Source organism: Manacus candei, unplaced genomic scaffold (assembly GCF_025592945.1).
Source record: "Manacus candei isolate 608988 ecotype Guabito, Panama unplaced genomic scaffold, ASM2559294v1 h1tg000015l, whole genome shotgun sequence".
Lineage (NCBI taxonomy): Eukaryota > Metazoa > Chordata > Aves > Passeriformes > Pipridae > Manacus > Manacus candei.
The window spans coordinates 9,846,546-9,865,408 of NW_026138063.1; the positions used below are offsets into that span (position 1 = coordinate 9,846,546).

The window sequence follows — 18,863 nt, forward strand, 5'->3', positions numbered from 1 at the left end:
GGCATTTTGTAACCTGTCTTTATTTATCAAATTCACATACAATTTAAATGTCAGATTGATTGATTTTAACAGAGCTAAAGAAGAAATTGTTCAGATGTTTTAGAAAAGTCAGGAGTGAGAGAAAGGCCAGCTGATATTTTAAGCTTTGATCCCATATGCAAAAGTAAACTTGTGAATCCTGTGATGCCCTGATGGATCCAATGCTGCCCGGTGCTGCGAGCAGCTCCAAGCCTCCGCAGAACCCAGCTGAGCTCATCCATGCCCAGATCCCAAATGGCACCCGTGGAACTGAGCCCACCACGTTCAACAACCGAGCCCCGGATCGACAGCAGGGTGACAAGGGCAGCATCTGGCCTAGACATGTTATAACTGCTTCCAGTCTGCAGGTTTGGGTCCAACTTTCACCCTGTAGCTATAATATTGTCACTGGGCGCCGGATGGAGACGCAGTCCCTGCTGACAGCAACAAAGAGCCCGCACTGGATCTGGCCCCCAGCTGCGCTGGTGGGAACAGAGCTTTATGCCAGAGGCACTGTTATTCCGGGATCCGGCAGCTCACTGAGTATCTTGTTTATATTCCCATTCGCCAGCCCTTTGCTGCTGAGCTGTAAAGTCCCTTCCTCCAGCAGAGATTTATTTAACTGTGTCTGGGACAATACGTAGACAGACCAAAATATACTGAGGGCTGCCTGGTAAGGATTCATGGACACAGCTGCTGCTACAGCTTCTTGCTATGTAAAGTGCATGAAATAAATCGTTAAAATGACTTTGAGCTCTAAAGGAAACAGTAAGCAAGGGGGCAGGGAGCGCAGCAAACATGCAAACGCCTGCATGAAGGCTCTTTGGTCTCATTCTTCAAAGAGGCCTTAGAAAAAAAGAGTGGCAGGCGCCCAGCCCAGCCGTGACAGGAGTCACAAATTATGCCCTGACCATTGTAGTGGGCTGGGAAACAACAAGCATTATGTTCTGCTGGGCTCCGGTACCTAGGACAGGGCAAAAAGAAAGTCACCAAGACCCAGAGGCAGAGCGATCCTTTTCCTTAGCAACCAGCAGGAAACCATAGAAACCTTCAGCCAGACTCACCCCAACTATTAGAGAACATTAGGTTTACAGAACAAGAGGATTCATTCAGACACCCGACAGCTCAATCATCAGGTTAGGGGCACACAGGTGACATTTCTAACCTTGCATGAGCACAGACTCCATCAGAGACAGGTACCCACCTCGTGGTGCCCACAGAGTCCAGCTGGACAGGGAGCAGCAGCTGATGGACCACATAAGATGTTGCCTATGGGGAACAAAATCAAGACCCTGGGAGGGAGGGAGGCAGGATGGGCCGGTGGCAGCTCAGTGCCCTACCAGAGGGTCAGCTGGAGCCCTCCAGAGCTGACCACAGGTAATGACAAGGCTCTGTAAGGCAAATACAACATTCTACAGCTTCACACATCTCTAGAGGGAAGGAGGGGCTAAAGAGATGCCCATTAGAGGGTACTGTCCACTGTCACCCAGCAAACCTAAGGGACAATAAGGAATTGTTTACTGTGCAGACCTTGCACACCAAGTCTGAAAAGAGGCTGTAAGAAGGTGGTGCTGCAGGTCTCTCTGAGTCCTGGTCCTTGAGCATGAAGCCAGAGTAGTGACCATAACAAAGTGCCAGGCTGGAACCAAGGTGGGGACAATTCCCCTTCCAGTTTTGGTTTTTTGCTGCAAGCCAGAGCTGGAATAAAATCACCTGCCTGGTGACAGAGGGGCTCTCCTCAACATGGTGGGGGGGACCCAGTCCAAGGAACTCAATCCACACAGTTTGACCACCCAAGTGAAGCAGAACCTCAGGGGAGATCAGAGATCACAGCCTGGAGTCATGTACGGTCTGGATTCCCGTTTCTCCTCTGCAGCATAGTCCAAGGGAAAAAGCACAGCATGGGTTCCTTCCATCCACTGGTAAAGAGCAAGGCCAAGGAAAAGGACAAAGCTGCATGGCAAAAGGACAGTTGCTTGGCAGAAGGAGAGGGATCAGAGTGAGAGCTCCTGGTGCAGAGGAAGAGGATAATAGCCTGGCTCCTCGCTTTACTGCTTCCACTCTGATCAGGGATAAGTCTCCCTGTCCCTCAGCATGTGGATTCCCACCTGCAGGACGGGAACACTGTGCCCACATGGGGGGGTGAGCTGATGTGCAAGAGAGAAGGCAGCACTTGGGGGTGAAAGAGCACTTGGGATAACTCAGATTCACTCAACCTCAGGCTCCCCATGGCACAGCCAGACTGGTGGGTCTGACAGGCAGAGTGGCACTGCCAGCAGAGGTCAGTTTCCAGAGCACTGACGGGCACCTTCCTCAGTTCAGTGGACAAGCCAGAACGGGAATCAGAAGCAGCTCCTTAGAGCACAGCAAGCAGCTGATATGGCCACAACTGGGTCTCCCTGATAGGGGCTCAGTAGCAAACAAGGGCAGCAAGAAAGAGGAACCACAGGAATCTAATTAAGAGTGCAGGAGGAGGCACTATGTGCAGCAGAAACAAATTGATCTCTGAAACATCGCTGCCTCCCCTGTGGGCCAGCTTGATCAGATCCTCAAGACATCCAGTAAAAGGATCCAGGGCCAGCACTAAAAAACTCTCCTGCCACAGCCCAGCTCAGAGACAGCATAATTGAACAAGAGATGTCCTGGATGCAAGCTGCAGCCTCAGGGGGTGGCATCTGACATCTCAACTGCAGGCTCAAAGAACAGCATTTAGCAGGTGTGTGTCCACAGACCTGGAAGTGAGGGGGGCAGGAGTCCCAGGCTCCTCTGTCCACACTCAGCTCAAACTGGCACTCTCAGCACCTGCATGTTTCCTGCACCACCAGCCGAATGAGCAGTAGCCACATTCAGCTTCCAAGTGGTAGCACTTGTCACATGATATAAGAACAGCCTTGATTTCTCCTCTCAGGAGCTATTCCTAGCAGGAGTTGAGCCATAGGCCCCCAGCCTGAAAAAGCACACTGCTCTCTAGTGAAAAAGGACAAAGAGCTTTCTCCAGCGCTGTTATACAAGTGCCTGGCAAAGCTCGAACAGGCGGGAGCAGACCTTGAAGCTCCCACAACAGGGACACAGTTGCCCTCTAATGTGTGGGAAATCAGTTCTCTTCCCCCAGTCCACATTGCAACTTTTCCAAGGTATTTATTGGTTGAAGGGTTACAAAGCCCAGCTCAGGTGACAGCAAATCCCAAAGCAATGAAGAAAAAGAAAAGCCCAGAGCAGGAGAGCAAAGGAATTTTCCAGCTGGAAAGGGACTTGAGGCATTGAGCAGGGACTGCCAGGGGCAGCAGCACACATGCCCCTACCACTTGCTGCAGGACTTCTCCAAGCATGGGCTGCTTCCCTCAGAATAGAGAAAAACAAAGGGAAGGGATCACAGGGCAGCTTCCAGAGGGAGCCTGCGCTTGACACAAGCGTGAGTCGAAAACAAGAAGGGAATTGAATTCAGGCCCCTTCCTGTCAGTCAGCAACTAACCTTGTCAGAAGGGATGGCAGCACTAACCGAATCAGGCAATTCATTAGGTTTGGGGCACGCAGCAAAAGCCCACGCTCTCTGGAGCAGAACTACAGTGAAAATCCAGGGTAATGAGTTGCAAACTGCCTTTGTAAATGACACTTCTGCAGCGACTCTGGCAGGCTGGGAAAAGAGCTAATAGGAAAATCATTAGGTAGCATCCCTTTGATATTGTTGAAAACGGCACAGGCTATTTTTCCTGCCCCCTCCATAATTAACCTGGAATATTACCCATAATACTCCGGGCTGATATTCCCACAATGGACCACCTTATCTGCATCAGGAGAAAAGAAGGATACGCTACAGAGGAGGAAGATGACTTCTGGAAAAGCTTAAAAGGTTTAAGATTTCCCCCCTACTGATGCACGTACGCATCAATTCCATCAGCAATGAACCTCTGTCCAGCCAGGAGACCAAAGCCCTTCACAAACCCTGTCACAGTCAGCACGCAGGAGCAAGGCTGTCCTGGGAAACACAGCTGTAGAGGAGCTGATCTGCCCAAGGTTGCTCTCTGCAACTGCAGCAGAGCTGGAACAGGACACAGCTCTGTGCTTTTCCCCTTATTTATAACGCTGTCCTTGTCCTTGACTTCCTTTATGCTACACCAGGCAATGGCCTGCACCTCGCGAGGTGCAGAACAGCTCTGAGGAGCAATGCCTACCCACCTGGCTTGTCTGCCAGCAGGGAGAGGTGTCATCTCACAGTCGTGATGTAAAAGGTACAGCATCACAGCTGGCAGGTGATCCTGAAGGAGCTGGTGCTCTCTAACAGCTGCGAAGGTGACAATGAAACACCGAGACGTTACTTACTGCAATAGCTCATCATGAGACTGACCAAAACATGAGGGGTGCTGAGATTAACTGCATCTCTGGGAAGAGTCTGGAGGGCTGGACAGCACTACTCCCAAACCTGAGACCCATGAAGATACAGCCTATGGTCAGACAAGCTCCAAATACTTGCAGAAAGGCTCATCCCTGACAGAGCGAGGCCTCGCTTACCCACCACAAACAGCTTTTCTGGAAGCACTGAAGTATCATGTGTGATTACAGCATTTTAAAAATGCCCTAATGATGCAGATGTTCCAAAGCCTCTCTAGGAGACCTGGAGATCTGGAAGGGTGTCCCATCTTCTATTAGAATTACACTAAGCAAGTGCTACTGGCACAAATTCTTTTGTGCTCTGTGGAGAAATACACTTTTCAGGACTGTTAAATGACCTTATGGCATCCCATTACTGCCTGGAATTTCCAGTGTGTATATGCATTCACTGGAGCTTATAAAGAAAAAGCCGTGGTCACAGCAACCACACTCAGGTAATTTGCAACAGGGTATCTCCTGAGATGAAAACACTGTGGGAAAAAGAAGCGTCTGTGCCTGTGGATTCGGAGACAGGGAGCAAACTGCTGCTCTGCCTTTTCCTTGCCTGGTTCACCAGTCAGAGAGGGGAATACCACCACGGGGACACTGAGAACAGGGTCAACCCAGGCTAGGGGGTAAACATGCACTCTCTTTACCTCAATCACTTACCTCTGGTAGCTCTGTGGTAGGGCCAAACTTGATGAAATATCAGCAAAATGTCAACAGTCCCTGAGAGACACAGACCTTCATCATGGAGCAGAGTGAAACAATGACATATTTCTAAAAACTCTGCCGAGAAATTCAATCAGACTGTCAGGGTAAAACTCTGTATTAAGAATACAAGGTTGAGGTTACAAGCAGGAACTGAGATCACTCTAAACTTTAATTTACTTTCCCTGCTGCCCCTGGGTTACTCTCTCAGATTATACAAAAATATGCTATGTAGACTCAGGTTTTGGTTCCCTTGCATTAAGTCAGATGCTACAGAGGAATTAGTGGGGTGGAAAAAAAACAAGAGACTTTGTTTGGGACTAAGTGCCCAACATCTTGCTAGCTGGGCCTATAGGTTCTTAAATTTCTCCATTTCCCCATTTTTAAGAATGATAAAGAGCAAGGTTGTTTCTCTCCATTGTAGTTTGCAATTGGTTCAGATGCTGAAGTAACAAACCCCAGCACAGCAGCCCTACAAACACACAAGCTTGGACTGTTTTACCCTGCAGGGGTGGCTTTATGTGGTTTCCAGTTTAGCTGCACTCACATAAACTTGTAGAGAACTGAAAGTTTAGGAAAAGTCTGGGTTACCCATGTGATTTGTTACGTTCCAATACAGCTATCAAAGCTAAGGGCACTCTTCCTTCTGTCTCCTCTGCAAAGAGTAAGCCCGAGTCTGCTTCACACACATGAAGCAGAACCTTTCACCCCCATAGGACAAGAACACTAAAACCAAAGCCACCCTCTGAGGTCTGTATCATTTTCCATTCTTACAGGAACTGAAAGCTGTTCAGCAAAATTCCCTTTGCAGGGTTGGTGGGAGAATGGCCAACTCTTTCTATCTACCACTGTCTCTAAAGGAACAAAAGCTTTGCTTTCCCCAGCTTCACTCTGGAGAGCAGCTGTGCAGGTCCAACTCCTGTACATGATCCATGGAGAGAGATCTGTTAGCCCTGAGTGCAGCTCCAAAAGCACCCACCGGATTTCAGAAATCTGCACAAGACCAGTTGCAGGACTGGTCTGAACAAATCTGAACACAGAAGGGTCTGTGTGCATCACTGACTTTCCCTCCTGCTCTCAACACAAGACTAACCTGGCATTCAACTTACCTAAGAGGGTGAGGAGGGAAGTAAAAAATGAATAGATTTTGAGCCAAAACTTTTTTCTTCTGTAAAAGCCTGACATCAGCATTGCTTTATCATATTCCAGAATTGCCTGATGTTAGCTGGTATCAACCGAGTCACAGCAGGAATGCCAGGGACATTTGTTAGCATGAGGCACAGCTTTAGGGCTAGGGCAGCCTACCAGCACTGCAATCAGCTGAGATCCTCTCTTCCATTTTCCAGCTCAGTGCTCAATTCCATATTAAACAAGCAGTAGTACAAGTGGAGCTGCAGAACACAAAGCTAGACAATAAAGCCCTGAAGAGCAAAAGGGAAGGCAGCTCCATCCACTTTGTCTCCCTCGGGGTGGAGGAGGCAAACAGAAGTTCAATAGCACAAAGTCTGCCCTGCTGCAATCTTGGAATGAGCTGCAGCTGGAGCAGCTCTTTGCTGCCATAAACCAAAGCAGGGCAGGACACTCTCCCCACACCAGGGAGCAGCGTCCAGCAGAGTCCAGCAGCGCTCAGACAAGCTGCCTTAGCTGCCTCCAGCAGGCACATGCGATACATGGGAGTTTACATCAAAACTGCCTTTGCTCCAACCTCCCTCTTATTCCCATAGCACAGTTAAGCTCCCCGGGCACTCCCCACTCAAAACTGTTCACAGTCCAATCCCCATCAGCCCCTAATTCATGCAACTCTGCTCTGAGTTGCTGCCCTTCCTGTAGTCACAGGGAGCCAACAGAATCTTTATCTGTTGTCCTTCTCAAACAGCACAGCACCTCCTGCATCCTTCCCTGTTAACAACTCTGCCTTCTGCTTCATTCCCGGAATAGCTTCTAACTCTTTCCTTCAAGCCAGATTCATTAACCAGCTGCTGCAGAGCTGTTTGCCTCCCCCAGGTACTCTGTGCATGTCATTTGTTAATGACTCATCTCAGCCTGGGCTCATGCAGACACCCCCCTCCTTTTGCGGCACCAAGCCCGACGCTGGCACACCAGGAGAGCCAAACACGCAAACAGCTCCAGTCCCTCCAATACCCCAGTCCCTTCTCCGTCCTCTGTCGCCATCAAACATGGGACAGCTCTTTATTCAAAGTGCTGTTTTCTCCTTTGCTTCTTTGCTGATCAAAGGCAATGTGTACCGAAGCATGAGTAAGATCCTCACCCCCAGCCAGGCTTTGAGAACAGCAAAAACGTAAGAACAAACTCGAAAACTTCCAACACACTAAAGAAGCTCCAGCAAACTAATGTGACTCCTGTAACTGGCAGGGAACAAACACCAAGGGTGCCAAACTCACATCTATTTCCCCAGCAGACTGTGGCTTGCTGAGGAGCTAAAAACAATGCCCAAAGGCATTTGTATTCCTCCTGCCTCTTTACAGGACTGATATTAAAAATGAGAAGGAAAGAAAACAGAGCCTATTCTCACCAGTCAAATTCAGTGAGGAACTGGACAACCAGTATGCTGCAGCTGTCCACACAGCAAGCCAGAAACAGACCCAATTCATCTCTATCACACAGATTTGGGGACACAAAGTCCACCTGCACGTCTCAGAAGCTGTCAGCTAAACACTGGGAGAAGTTGGAATAGGAACTAGTACTGCCAGTGCTTGGGGAACAGCTCCCCTGAGGTACAGGGGAAGGCTTTGTGCTCTGGACTTGCTCACTTAACATCCTTCCCTGGGAATATTTTGGCTTGCATTTCTAGGGGGACAGAGAGCCGGTAAAGAATGAGAAGCTTAATCAGAATCAGAAGCCTCTGCGACTTGACTCAGAGAAAGCTGGAGAGAGGTTATTTAGATCTACCTCTCCAGATTAAAAGCTGGTGTCCCTGCTCTGCAGGAGAAGAAAAGGAGAAGGATTTACTTTCAGAAGTGAACAAGTCCCGTGACTGAGGACTGCAAACATGCAGATGGCAAAGAGTCCTGGTAGCAATAAGAGGAAGGCACGTGCACTGCACAAGCAAGCACAGGTGACAGCTGGCTGCAGGACTGGAGGATTGTCACAGTCCTCTGCTTCAACAGCTCCCTTGCCCGCTCATGGGAAGCTCTTCCCTTTACAGAAGTGAAATGCAGGGGCCAAACTACAAAGCACACTCTGCTAGACCCAAAGGGAGGAATCGACTGGCCTAAGACAGAGCACAGCTACAAACCTTCCACAACCAGCCAAAGCTGTTTAGGTTCAGGACACTGGGCTCAGCTACCAGCTTTGCCACAGATCCTTCTGCACAAAGTTGGACAAAGGTGAACCACTGAAAAAACGTGAAGAGCGCTTCCCTGCCTCCCACATGAATAAGGGAGCTCAGTCACACCTTTGGATAACATACACCAAGAATCAAGTAAATTCTCAAGTGAACAAGTGCCACTAGACTACAAGCCTAAAGCAGCCTCAAAGTCAAGACTCCAGACTCTGACATTAAATCAGCATTTTTAATTTTTTTTTCTAAAATGTGCTTTTTCATGAATTGCTGTTCCAATGCTTCCCCCTTAAAAAAAACACAACCCCACACCTTGACAAACTAGGTGCAAATCACCTGAAGTTAGTCTGTAACAAATAAAAAAACCCCACAAAACAAAGGCTGAAATGCTTTAGAATCACAACAATGTACAAAAAACAAGGGAAGAAAATACAACCTGAAAGTGTTCAAAATTCAGTAAAACTAGTCGAGTCCATTGCTTCAGCAAGGGGATGCTGCTGCGACCCCTGCCAGTGGGTCCTGGGCCACCAGCCTGCCTTGATGCCAAACAGGCTCCTCTCCCGTGCAGACCACTGTCGCCAGCATCCAAGGAAGAGTGAATGCATTACCCTCCGAAGGTATCAATGGGGGAAACAACTCACAGGCAGCTCTGGGAGGTCACATCACATTCAGGAGGAACAGTTTCTAGCATGCCCCTGACCACCTGCAAGAAGGAAGTCGAGAAAGAGCAGCCTGCTCCCTCCTTATTGTATTGATGCCTCAGAGATGCAGAACAGTGCTTTAAATCTGTGAGAGATTAAAGGGCCTAGTAAGGGCAGTAAACAGACAGTTAAGTAAACAGCCCAGCACTGGATCTCAGCTTCACAGAGCGAGGTAGTGTGAATTTCACCCCAGTTTAAAACAGAAAGGGGTAGCAGAAAGGCTGAAGACTACCATGTAAAGCAGTTCCTGGCCTAGAAACCTTCCTGCACTCCCTTTGGGAATGAAAAGATCTGTGTTGATGGCTTCCTCACTCCCAGCCTGGCTTTGGTAGCCACACTTCAACCCTGGGATTCAGACACTTGCTATAGAAGCTCTCCCAAGATCTGATTTAGTACAGCAGCTTCCTCAAGGTTAAGCAGCAATAAAACTAGCTGGGAGGGAGCAAAACTGTCCACAGATATTTTGGTTTTTTTCTGCCCCTTTTGGTTAGTCCCTTTCTTTAAAAGTCCCTCTTCAGAAGACCAGAACAGGGACACCCTGAAACTTCATAGGGGCAGCACAGTGTAACTTAGCCAGGTGCTGCTAACTGGGAGCTGTATTCAACAGGGCTTTTATCTGCCAGCCTGGAAGGGACTGGCCCAGAACCCACTGAAAAAGGAGTTGCAGGCCCTTTTTGCTCCTCCTGTTGTCATTCCTAACTGAATGACAATTTAGATGGTATGTTCTAGTGGCGGCTGGAGACCAGCCCTTTGACTTTGGACATCTTCTTTGTGGGCTGCCTTTGTTCTGTGTGTGGAGGGCACTCTCGCTCTACCAGCTGCTGTTCCATCTCCTGTGCCGACGACGAGGCTGTAGCTTTTAATGTTTTCTTTATGTTTGTGACCTGGCCAAGAAGAGACAGTGAATCAGCACCTGCTTCTTCCTCCCCTCGCAGCAGAAACTCTGTTCATAAACATATTGAAAATCCCCTGGAGTACAGAGTGGAGATTATAAAAGAGACTCTCCCAGCAGTAACGTGCTCTGCATTTGACTTTATTAAAGGTAACGTTTCATCCTCAATTACAGCCAGAGCTGTTAATATTTCCAGTCTGGGTCAAATACGGAATAATGGGGGATTCCTTTTTTTTTCTTAAGAGACAATGGCACAATATTTTGCCACCTTTCTTTCTGGCTGGAGGGACCTACTACTGCCTTGGTGCAGAAAGCAGCCATTGTACCTTTCTGTTGGCCAGAAGCAGGAAGGTGAAAGAAAAATTTACTCTTAGGACAGCACTTGAAAAGGGAAAATGCCATTTGACCTGGCTTGCTGGCTGAGCCACAGGTATTTGTTAGAAGCGGGAACAGAAACTGGTTTCATGGGAGGCAGCAGTAATGTTTCTGCTACTCTGGCTGAAAAGGAGAGATATGTCACCAGGTACCATCCTCTGTCCCCTGGAACTCTGTAGGGCTCACTACAAATACAATGAGCAAACTTTAAAAAAAAAAAACAAACCAAGGTTTGGGAGTCAGGTGCACCAACACCAGGCCAAAGGCATCTGGCAAACCAAACGTGCTATGGATGCCGATCGAGCCGCCAAGCACATGTAAACATAAACCTGCAGGGATGCAGCACTTTGCAAGAAATAATCCCTGATCCAGAGCCTCGGGAGGCCCGTTCCCACCTTCCCGGCGGCTTTACCCGGGTTTGGTGGCACGGGCCGGGCCGGACCGCGGGCTCGTGCTGCCACCTACGGGCGGGAGCGCGCAGGGCCCGGCCGGGCCACCCCGACCCCCGGGGGAGCTGCGGGGGCACTTTTTGCAAAAGCAACGAGCTTCCAGAGATTTTTGTTAATCACACTTTCAGGTGCAAACCAAAAAGAAATGGTTTATTTTTTCCTTCCTGCCTGCCTCGTAGGAAAGGAACAGAATTGTATCAAAGCTTTGTGCCGAAAGCACAGTTTTCCACACAAATCAATATAGGACAACAGTTAGTGCAGTCACCTGCCCTAAATTTATAAAAATGTATCAAGAAAGATGCAATCTGCTCACAGTGGGCAAATGTGTTGTTTGTGGTCTTACTAGCACTCAGAAACAGCCGTGTTTTCTTCCTACTCCACACCTTATTTGCATGATTGCCAGAGAGCCATGACCATCAACCAGGTGTTACCAGATAATTTTCTTCAGCAAACAAACACTTATCAAACAGCATAGAGCAGCCTGAAATTAATCTGTACCCACCTCCATCTCTACCTGTTGCTGAGTTCTGTGATGGTTCTCTTTGTACTGGTTGGCTCTAAGTACTTGCTGCTCAATTCCTAAAAGAACTGCCTCACAACCATCGCACCTGCAAGATACAAACGATGTCAGTGTCTGCGAGTCCTCTCTGGAGCAGCTCAGTCAGGCACTGAAAAGTCACACTCATCCAAAAGTTTAAGAGATTATTAAATTTATACCTCCTGCTTAGAGCTGCAAAAAGCTGGCAAGAAAAGCTTTGCTGCATACTCAACATGTTTCACAGCATTCTCCAGAGAGTCTGTGTTACTTTTACCATCAAAGAGTAACGGCAGGTTCAATGTACTTTCAATCCTTCTTTTCAGTCAGAATTACAGCTTAAACAGGGATGCAACATATAATTTAAAAGTAAGAAAAATTTTAAAATTAAAGAAAAAAGTGATACTGAAATAACTGTTCAAATGACAAGAACTCGGGACTGGAAAAGACAAAAAGAGAACTGGCAGTGGGTTCACTGTTACCTTCCAAATAGGGCTGTAAGGTCCTGGAAGCTGCCAGAGCCCTCCTGCCATGATGGGACTGAGAGAGCTGGAGTAGAGAAGCAAAAAACCTGCCCCAACCTCAGGACAGTGTATTTACCCACCAGTTTAATTACTTTTCATGTGCTCATTACCACAGCAACTAGGAAGCAATTCCCAGTCAGCTCAAGACCTGCCACAGGCTCCACAGTCTACAGGGGAATTTCTCTCGGGGAAAGGAGTCCTATAAAAAGATGAGAAGCAGCTCCTGGCAAAGATACAAAATGATAATACCACAGTCCCACTATGGTTGCAGGCAGCAGTGATTCCCTAGAATTTGCCCACATAGTTCTCATCACAGTGAAAAAGGTTGTAAAGTTCTGTTTTTGTTATCAAGTGTAACAGCAGGAAGGGGAGTAGCTCCCACCACAGGACCTTGAGTCCAGTTTGGCACCTCTCTCTGCAAAGGCCTCTATTCCTCGCTGGGGTCTTGCCATGTAAAAGCAACAGTGTGAGCAGAAGCTCACAATGTGGTAGTTTGGCTTGATACATTACACAAATTGAATCCCAGATGGGATCTTGGAAAACTTGCCCAACAGACTCCTCCTCCACGTGCCGATTTATAGCACAAGACTCCTGATTAATGGAACATGGTGAAATTGAGCCAGCACTTGAAACTGAGGATAAGCTAAAAACAGGACAAGCTATGTACAAGGAACAAGAAAGGTAGAGAGACTGCCTCACCATTCCTGGAGTGTTTTGACAATGTTACTGATGTCCTTCTTCTGAATGTCTCTACCAATACAAAAATCCACCTCTAACACCTGGTTTCGTTGATCCAGCTTCCCCTGGATAATATCTGTATAAACCGCTTCAATAATCAGATCTTCCAGCTCCCTCAGATTCCTCATATCCAGGTCCTTCAGCAATACGGAATAGGGAATGCACTAAAAACAGCAAGACCAAGAATAAGTTAACAGTCCTAGAGCCAAAAATGAACAGCTAAGTCTCAGAAGGTCAAGACTCAAACATTTATTGTATCCTACACTTTAACCTGCACAAGCAGCAGTGACTGTGGCAGAACAAACACCTGCCAGGCCATGAACTATTCTGTCACAACTTCAGTAATTCCTGAAGCTTTGGTATTAGCACATCACAGAAGAAAAAAGGTAATGGGATTGCAGAAGAAATTAAGTATTGCTTAGCCTTCTCTAGAACAAAAAGTCAGTGTTTTTAACTATGATTCTCCGTTTCCAGCAGTGAATGAACTATACAAAGTTTCCCAGGCCTTCCTGACCAATTTGCATGTCAGTTCAGACACACTTATACCTCATCCATGGAATTCCACTAGGCTAATGTCCCATATGCACCAGGAGAGAACACTAAACCAAGAGACAAGTGCTGTCACACTCCAGGCATGTTACCTTCATTCGGGACGCCAGGCTTACGATCGTCAAGTGTTTCAGCTTGTTCTTCTGAGTCACTGTTAATTCAGGCAGGTTGTCTTTGTTTGCTGTTAATGTCAAAAAGACAAGATTCAGGACTCTACTTCAGAAATTATATAACCCAGGCACATTATGCTACACTAAACCCTGGAAGGCTGAACTCCTCCAGCAACTGTGGGTGCTGGTGAGCAGAGAGTGCTGCTGCTGCAGACAGATTGGCACACCCAGAGAGAGAGGGGAAAAGTTAAAAACAGCTTGACAATTCCATCCTTCTCTGCTTCTTTAGTAATTCTGGTTCTGGAATTAGAAAGTAATTCACAAGTGGTGCCCTGCCAAAACAGTTGGTCAATGTTTTGTTTCTAACAAGTAATTTTTATTTCATTAACAAGCTGGCAGAATAAAATCTTCCTCCCTGGCTAATCTGTTTGCAAATACAGCTGGTTTTATTTCTCTAAAGAACTGCAGAATTTAGAGTTGAAAGTGTAAAGTACCAGGCTGAGGAAGAGAGGAAAAATTATTAATCTAGATGGCCACACCGTCACTGTATTATATCCATGTGCCTCATGAATATTTAAAAACAGAAAGGAAACTGGCAGCTCTCCAAAGCAAAAAACTCTTTAAAATATCTACTTTAATGGAAATGAATGTTTCAGGGCCACTCAAGTTCTCCCATCCATCCCACCTCATCTAATGCTCTACACTTTGACTACTTTTACCCATCTCTCTTTCTTCACTAGAAAAGGAAGAACGATCTGTGCTGTCACATGCTGGGACAAAAGAGCCATGAAGAGAAAACACATCCTCTAATCAGTCACAGAATTCATGAGGCTCATGTTGCTCCACAGCCACTGGAATTTCCAGTCCTTGCACTTACAGATGCCACTTCTCCTTACAGGGACTAGATAGCTCATCCACCACAGTGATAGCCAGCACTATGACAGAATTCTTTGTCACGCTCTGTAATGGTCTGGATGAGGCTGCTACTCACAAATGAAGCATTAAATTGTAGCAGAATGGAAGCATAAGCACCAGAGATAAAAGCATATTTTGACAGATACAAAGATGATTCACACATAGTCCTTCTGAAGCTCTATAAAAGTCATTATTTCAACTTCTATTTTAGCTAAGAAATTCTTTATTTTGTTTCAGCAGAGCTGTCATGAAATAAAAGGTTGTCTCATAAACCATATAGGTTTTTATAAATAATGCAGAACAATTTTGTCTAAGTTTTCTGCAGTTTCCATAACCGGTGTCATCTAAATTTCCAAACACATGTCTGAAATTGCTCTCTGCAGAGGTAAGTGGTCAGTGAACATCAACAAATTCTGCTACAGACCAATTCCATCCAGCACTGCAGTCCCATAAAAAACCAGTAACACACCACGGTCTCTAGCCCTTCCTTTAATTTTAGCAATTAAAAAGCACAGAGGACCCAGAGAACCCCTACAGAGAACTCTCCTCCCATGCAAATTCTGTTCTTGGACACTTTCCCCCAGCCACACTCCACCAGGCATCACAGAAAGCAAGGAACTGCCTCTGACAATCCCAGAGGGCAGCCCAGCCCCGCCCTCTGCAATCAGGCAGCAGTCTCTTACCTACATAGTCTCGGTATGTTCCGTACGCAAACAGGTTCAGCAGCTGGAAATAAGCAGCATTGGACCCTTCAGCAAGCTGGGTGGGGAGAAAAGAAATTTCACATTAAACGGTAACAGTCAACACAACCCTGATAATCAACTTCTCCAGAGAATGGTTTAAGCCTGCATAGGACAAGAAGTAGCCAGAAAAGCAATTACATCTCGGTCTTAAAGAGCTGGACTCTTTCTAAGGGCTCACAGGCAGCAGCAAATTTCAGCAGTTTTAGAGTCAAGGTGATCCAGCCATTTCTATGCACCAGAACATAACTAGAGTTTGGGCTGTCAACTGCTTTGTACAGCACCTCAGGAAGTAAAAGAAAGAGGCAAATCTTAATTTCAGCTGACAACCTACAGGGCCAGCTCTTCTCCTCATGTGATAAGCAAGCAGGCAGTGGTGATGGCTGGTTAAGCATCCTGGCTATGACTGTGAAAGCTAAGGCAGCTCACCTGCAGAGCCACCACAGCTTCAAAGCAAAGCAAGCTGGAACGCTGTGAGTTGAATGCATTTGAACACTCAAATGTAACAGCATTCCTTGCCTGCAAACACTTCAATGGAGTAACAGCGGCACCAAGCAGTGATTTTTATTGATTGGGGTTTTTTAATAAAATTTGCTGCACACAAATCCAGGGGAAAAAAAAAAGTCCTTGTGATTTGACGCTGAATAACCATAGAGGCACTTCTGGGCATAATTAAGAGCCTGTCTGGAAAGCCAAACTTGCTGCACACTGCATTATTCCAGCTGCAGAGATACTCAGCTTAGATTCCCTCACTGGAGTATAGGCAGGGGCTGGCAAGGCATTCTCAGCAAAAGCTCTGGAACTTACTTTCCATCTTGGTTTGAAATGGTTTGGATTTGGTTACCACCCAGGCCTGATACACTAGACATCTGTTCACAAAGACTTTTGGAGAGCATTGAAGTTCTGCTTTCCAGGACAGCAAAGGAATAGAAAGGGATTTTTTTTGTTGCTGGCTGGCTAAGTGCCTTCCTAAAACTGTTACTGTGCTGTTGCCAGATTTTTGTTGTGCTAGCAATTGCATTAAGGTAGCAAAGCTTTATATAGGTATTTTTTAACACCTAACATATACAAGGCAAAAGTAAGGTCAGTCTCTCACACACAAACATCTCAGAACCAACATAAGTCGCATCAGGCCCTTCCTGGCACAGAAATTTCATGCACAGGCTGTGTGTGGAAATTTCTGGGGATCCCTCATATTGGGGAAGTGCAGAAAAGGGCATTAGGATGGAAACTCATCTCTTACCTCCTGCACGTTTGTTAACTTCAACAGCTCTCCAAAGACATAAACCCCAGGAGCCTCCAGCACTTGATTTATAAGAGCAGTCAGAGCTGAGCCACTTGTACCTTTGGCCAGTAAAATAAACTGCTCTAGAAGATTGCAGGACGGTTTCTGTTCTCCTGCCATTCTCAGTTTTCAATCTGTCAATAAAAGAACATAATATTAATACATCCCTCCTCCTTTGCCGAGTCCTGGCAGTGGACCAGGAGCTGCTGAGCTTGTTTCAGTGTCAGCAGAGCCAGGCTCTTCTCCTGCACCCAGGGGCAGGCCACAAACTCAGCAGGTTCAACTGCTGATTTATCTGGGGAGCAAAAATGATTCACACAGTATCTGAGCAAAATTTCTGTCTGCTCAGTCCCCTAAAAGGATCTGCTCTTGCCAGTAGAAAAGGAGTTTAGATTTCATGCTGTTTTCAGATTTTCCTTATACTGATGCTGCCAATTAATGCCAACTGTGAAGATGCTTATTGATACATCTATTAGAGGTCAGCTGAGGCTTCCTCCTTCCTCATTACACATCCCAAAACCAGCCACTAATATAATTCCCTGTGAAGGACTGATCCACACTGTATGGCCAGACACTACACCTTTTCCTTTTACACTGGCTACAGATAAAGTGTGTGCACATAATTCCTACTGCTTTCTGAGCCCAAAAGGCAAAGAGATCTGGCCTGTAAAGCAGCTCAACAGTCTGCACCGCACAGTTCAAGTGTTTTGGGTTAACTGGAAAGCTCAAGTGATAAAAATACCCTGTCTACAAAGGCTCTATTTAAGTCCCTGTAAAGAGAGGTCTTTGTCTTCCTCCGCTGCCTGACATTTCTGGTGTGCATGTTGTCTCCCAGCACCAACATGTTGTTTTTGAAACCTAAACCACTATTTATTAACAAGTTCCACAAAACGAGTTGTTTGTTTACAAACAACTGAGACAAAACTTCCCAAGCATGTTATTCAGACAGCAAACAACTTGGCAGATAAGGGGGGGAGTTGTGCTATGTTTGTATGGGATAAGTATCAAGTAGAGGGTGTAACCTTTACTCTGGTGAAGAAAATCAAACAATCAGCAGAGAACCAAACATCAGAGATTGTGTCTGGTTCTATGTGACCACCGGGCCCACATTGTGGGGGGAGCACAGTCACACAGGGGTTTCACTGTTTCACCAGGCCTACCCAAATTAAGGCTTGTGAAGCCATCGCAACTTCCTGTATTAGTCAACTTCTAAAAATACATTTTACCCTGCTATTTTACACCTCAATGGTCTCAACCTGAGCAGACAGCATTTCACACTCTGCACACAGAGATGTCTCAGCTCTTAGTGTAAATCCTCTTTCCATCAGAGGCACAAGTGCAACACGAGAACAGCACCTCAGTGCTGACTGAGAAATCCCTGCAATACAGTAACACTCAGTGTGGGCTCCTCATACACCAGTGCTGCCCTCCCTACTCATGGAGAAGAAACAGACACAGAGGACAATTTCCTCAAGAGAGCACACGGACTGGGAGGGCTGGGGATGGGATTCAGATACCTCGGTTCCATTGTTTCTCCCTCACAGGTAACCAAACCACATGCTGGAGTGTGAGGTTACAAAGGACTGGCTGGTTGCATCCATGCCCTGATAGGGAAGAAATGCCAACCATTTGCCCCTACCCGAGTACACGTTCAGACAACAGCGGTGCTATTGCAACCTGTCCGCACCCCGGGAATACCTCGCTGCTTCCACAAGCGCCTTATCCTGGTGAGAAGTGACTGAAATACACAAAACACTCCAACGGAGCTTGGCCAAAGCCTACGACAACCCGCACACGGGGACAAACCAGGCTTCTCTCCCGGTCAGGCCTCTCTGAGGGGGTTTCAGGGCGGGAAGCGGCCCGCAGACCCCGCACAGGGAGGTGGGGGTTTCCCGGCCCTGCCGTCCCTCCCCAGACCCCCGGCAGAGCCCCCGGGCCCCACCGAGCAGGCCGAGCCCTTCCGTAGGGGGTGATATACCGGGCGATCCCTCACGGCCGCCCTGGTCCCCGGCGTTACCTGTCGGCTCCCGGCCTCCCGCCCCGCCGCTCCCGGCGCCGAGCCCGCCGCGCCTCAGGCCGCCATGATGGCGGCGCCGGTGTCCGCGCGCGGCCCCTTCCCCCCCGGAACGCGCGGGCCGCGCCGAACGTTCCGCCCCAGCCCGGGAGACCTCAAGGACCGGGAAGCGCGTCCCGGCATCCCTCGGATACCGCGATGGGCACGGCGGGATGGGTGTGCTGGCGGCCGTAGAACCACGGTCCGGCGGCCCTTGGAGCAAACTTTCACCGAGGAGCGGTTTCAGCACAAGCAAGGGAAATTCCCGCCTCTGCTTTTGGGGGTACGAGGTGCGGTGGCGGCATCGCGGGGGTTTGCAGCCCCAAAATAGCCTGTGCGAAGGGTCACCGTGGTCAGGCCACTTCGTCATTGGAAGTGGGGCCATTATTAGATGGAATGGTTGCACGGGGCACTGGAACAGGCTCCGCAGGGAAGTGGTCACAACCCCAAGCCTGGCAGAGCTCAAGGAGCATTTGGACAACGCTCTCAGGCACATGGTGGGGTTCTTGGGGCTGTGCAAGGAGAGGATTTGGATTTGATGATCCTTAGGGGTCCCTTCTAATTCTAGTTATTCTATGAATCTGTGATTCTATGTGGAG

At 47.6% G+C, this 18,863-nt stretch overlaps 1 protein-coding gene across 3 annotated transcripts; it reads right to left on the minus strand.

Moving 5' to 3' along the window:
* Window positions 1–3: 3 nt before the first annotated feature.
* On the minus strand, window positions 4–18,327 carry COPS7B (COP9 signalosome subunit 7B). Of its 3 annotated transcripts, none has more exons than XR_007903574.1 (8): window positions 18,229–18,327; window positions 16,170–16,345; window positions 14,870–14,945; window positions 13,254–13,342; window positions 12,574–12,776; window positions 11,318–11,423; window positions 5,056–9,983; window positions 4–4,300 (listed from the first exon to the last, which is right to left on the minus strand). XR_007903574.1 is itself a non-coding variant. In XM_051781660.1 (7 exons), exons 2-7 carry the CDS (start codon window positions 16,329–16,331, stop codon window positions 9,825–9,827), a joined length of 795 nt encoding a protein of 264 aa, XP_051637620.1. In that variant the 5' UTR covers window positions 16,332–16,345; window positions 18,229–18,327; the 3' UTR covers window positions 4–9,824. The 3 variants fall into 3 exon arrangements, 1 of the variants encoding a protein (XP_051637620.1); XR_007903573.1 differs by having other exon boundaries at window positions 4–1,287; window positions 4,195–9,983; XM_051781660.1 differs by having other exon boundaries at window positions 4–9,983.
* Window positions 18,328–18,863: the final 536 nt, after the last annotated feature.